Below are 3,142 nucleotides of genomic sequence, written 5' to 3' on the forward strand. Positions count from 1 at the left end.
TCATTTTTTCTGCGACACTACTGATATTTTGGAGTTATGCATTACAGAAACAAAGTTTTTCTTATCGGAAAATTATTATAGGCTACTTGAAATACATAAAATTGATTTTTATTTATTATTGTTTCTTATACTATGTATTACAACCTACTGTTATGTGGCCCACACATAGATTGAGAAAAATTAATAAAAGTATTATTAGAGTTACTGTAATAATTTATATAATTCTCCGTAGTGTATATTTGTCTAAAAATATGTTTATTTATATATATATATTTTTTGTATTTCCTAATTATAAATGATTCGATTATAAACATCTAGAAGTACACAGATCTGAATGCTTCAGCAGTAATTTTCACAGTGAACTTACGCTTAAAGTTGAAATATGTAGCAAGTAAGTATGAAATACTGTATAATTTGATTTATATAATGGAATACTTGTAGAATATGTATAATCACAAGATTTATGAATGCGTGTACCTATACATGCCAATAATCTATTACAGCTGTTGTCTATTCCAGATAGCTTGTAACTACACATTAATTTCTATGCAAATTGAGCATGCTTTTTTGACTTAGTATGCCTATAATTCGAATATACAGGTCGGTCTTTCTTAGCACTTCCCAATCTAGAGCTTTCTGGACCGTTATATTGTAATCGTAATGTCATCAACTGTTGGCAAGTATACTGTTTAGTGTTGGGAAAATACGTCCACAGACAAAAATCTTTTAAAATCCACCAGTAAAAGAAATATAATGCTGTGTATGACGGAACTCATACCAGAAACAGTAAAGTTAACAAAAAATACATATAAATGCAGAGATTAGTTTATCTATTTAAATCAGTTATTACTAAACTTTTTGCAAACAACGTCATCTAGGTTTCATAAATTTACACTCAATGCACTTCATTCGTACCTTAGCACTAACTCATTTTCTCTGTACGATATCTCACACTTTGTCCCTTCACCGTACAACGTTCTCCACATCTGGAAACCATTCAACGTAATATTTCTTCTTACCCGTTTTAACAAAGAAAAAGGAAAGACCGTCAGTGACCCGAACTCTCGGCTATGGTGATTGTTCAGTACCTTGACTCCAGCGGCCCTGCTGTCCACTTGCTTATATTTCCCCACTAAATTTATTTGCTACTTACTTTGGGAACCAATGCACTAAACTTACAGCATAATATATCAATAGAAACATATATCAGTTACAGTCTGATCTTGACATCATTTAGTAACTGTCCAGGACCATTCATAAATAGTTTTATTCCCTGCAATAACATTTCTTGCAGTTAACAAATTTGTGACTAACTAATGTTATTAATTTTAAATATTTTCAATTTTTCAATAAATATAACTTCACTCGAAACTATTTTTTGCAGATATCTTTCCAGTAAAGATTCAGCCATGACTATTATTGATGCTGGCATATTCAGCGGATTCATTCCAGTTAAAGAAGATTTAGATAGAGTGAGTAAAGTAGACACGCTTTAGGCTCACTGAAACCCTGTATTATTTACTGGCCATCTTTGTATCGTGATTACACGTGATTTTGTAATTGTTATTTTAATTTATGACAGCCATGGGTATATTCATTAATCAATAGAAACACAAAACAAAGGAAATATGAAAGCGAACTGCTGATTGCTGCGGTTTGTGTGTGATTTTGCAGGCACATTAGCCTTAATAGCAAGATAAAAGTAATCTGGCTGCTCGTTTGGTATTTGATTTAATTATCGCGTATGTTTAAATATTAAATATATATACAACGTGTTAAGTTTAAAAATTTCGTAAAATAGCAGTTTTCTGATATTCTTTCACTAAATACGGAAGAGATATTTTATGATTAAAATAAGCTTCGTATTTGAGAATTACTTAGGTGTTTACTGAAGTATGTAATGATTGTACAATGTATAAAGTATTGTCAATCTGATACTACAAAAAACTGTATGTGTAGTAATAGAAATTATGTTATCGAATTAATACAAATATATTGATCATCACTTCACGTAGTATGTAGTTCTATAAATTGAGTTATAATTTGATAGTGAATTCTTGAAAGTTATAATGTACAGTACATTTACATTTTTTCAGATGATAAATGATTATAAAAATCCGGTTGATAGATACGAAATAGAAGACAGAAACATAATATTCTATTTAGAGCATGTATGTATGGATGTATTAAGGAATATATTAGTTTTGGTATTTTTTAAATAATGCATGAGTTGATATAGTTAAACTTTTTTAAATTCCATGCAAAATACTAAATTGAAATATGCAATTTTACAGGTTTCACACAAATCTCCTGTTTGTATTGACTTCCGTGTAAAAAGAAATTATATTGTTGGAGAGGTGCAGTCTAGTGTCGTAAAAGTATATGATTATTATAATAATAGTAAGTGATTTCGTTTTCGAATTAACCAAGTTTTGTTTTTTCAGAAAATTTAAGCAAATTTTGTAGGATTGTTAGGACAGTAAGAAATACCTTTATGTAAAAGTAGATAAATTAGATATAAAGCATATGCCAAGATGAGAAAACGTAACATTTCTACAATAATGAGAGATTCACGCCAAGAGAGTTTTATTTCCAGATCCTCACCAAGACATGTGAAGTAAATCGTGTTTAATACGGTTTATTTCACATGACTACTATTTAAATATGGGTCAGTTAGTTTCCCACAAGACTTCTGTGAGGCATTTCTTGTTTGCAGATTTTTATCGTGTTGCGTTGCCTATTTCATATGTCAAATTCACTTTCCTCATAAAATTTAAAGACGTTATGTTTTCAAGTTTTCTAGATTTATAAATTAATTCATTTTTAGTAATTTTAGTATTATATATTAATTCTTATTTTATTTGTTTGCAGATAAACATTGCACTGTATTCTACAGTCTTAACATTAAAGCATAGTCCTTGTACTTGCAACAAGTAAAAACAAACTAATGAAAAAGTTGTAATGTATGATTAAAACATATGTTAATGCAATGGAATATTTTTATTTTAATTACTTTTACATAGCGTTATTTGATGACGATAACCCAGTAATAACATCAAGAATAGAAAATAAATATTGAAAAAACGAATTTAAACATAGTAAAATGCGAATATTTCTCTAAAAGGACAAACTGAAAGTAGCC

General features: G+C 29.2%; 1 protein-coding gene across 1 annotated transcript; it reads left to right on the plus strand.

Annotated features, from left to right (window-relative positions):
- The first annotated feature begins 309 nt into the window (after nucleotides 1–309).
- LOC136984840 (complement C3-like) lies at nucleotides 310–2,915 on the plus strand. Its single transcript, XM_067281984.1, has 5 exons — nucleotides 310–391; nucleotides 1,385–1,472; nucleotides 2,097–2,171; nucleotides 2,295–2,400; nucleotides 2,872–2,915. The coding sequence occupies exons 2-5, from the start codon at nucleotides 1,410–1,412 to the stop codon at nucleotides 2,913–2,915; spliced, it is 288 nt and encodes a 95-aa protein (XP_067138085.1). The 5' UTR covers nucleotides 310–391; nucleotides 1,385–1,409.
- The last annotated feature ends 227 nt before the right edge of the window (nucleotides 2,916–3,142 follow it).

The sequence above is a fragment of the Centruroides vittatus genome, unplaced genomic scaffold (genome assembly GCF_030686945.1).
Source record: "Centruroides vittatus isolate TY-2023 unplaced genomic scaffold, ASM3068694v2 contig_933, whole genome shotgun sequence".
In the NCBI taxonomy this organism is placed as follows: domain Eukaryota; kingdom Metazoa; phylum Arthropoda; class Arachnida; order Scorpiones; family Buthidae; genus Centruroides; species Centruroides vittatus.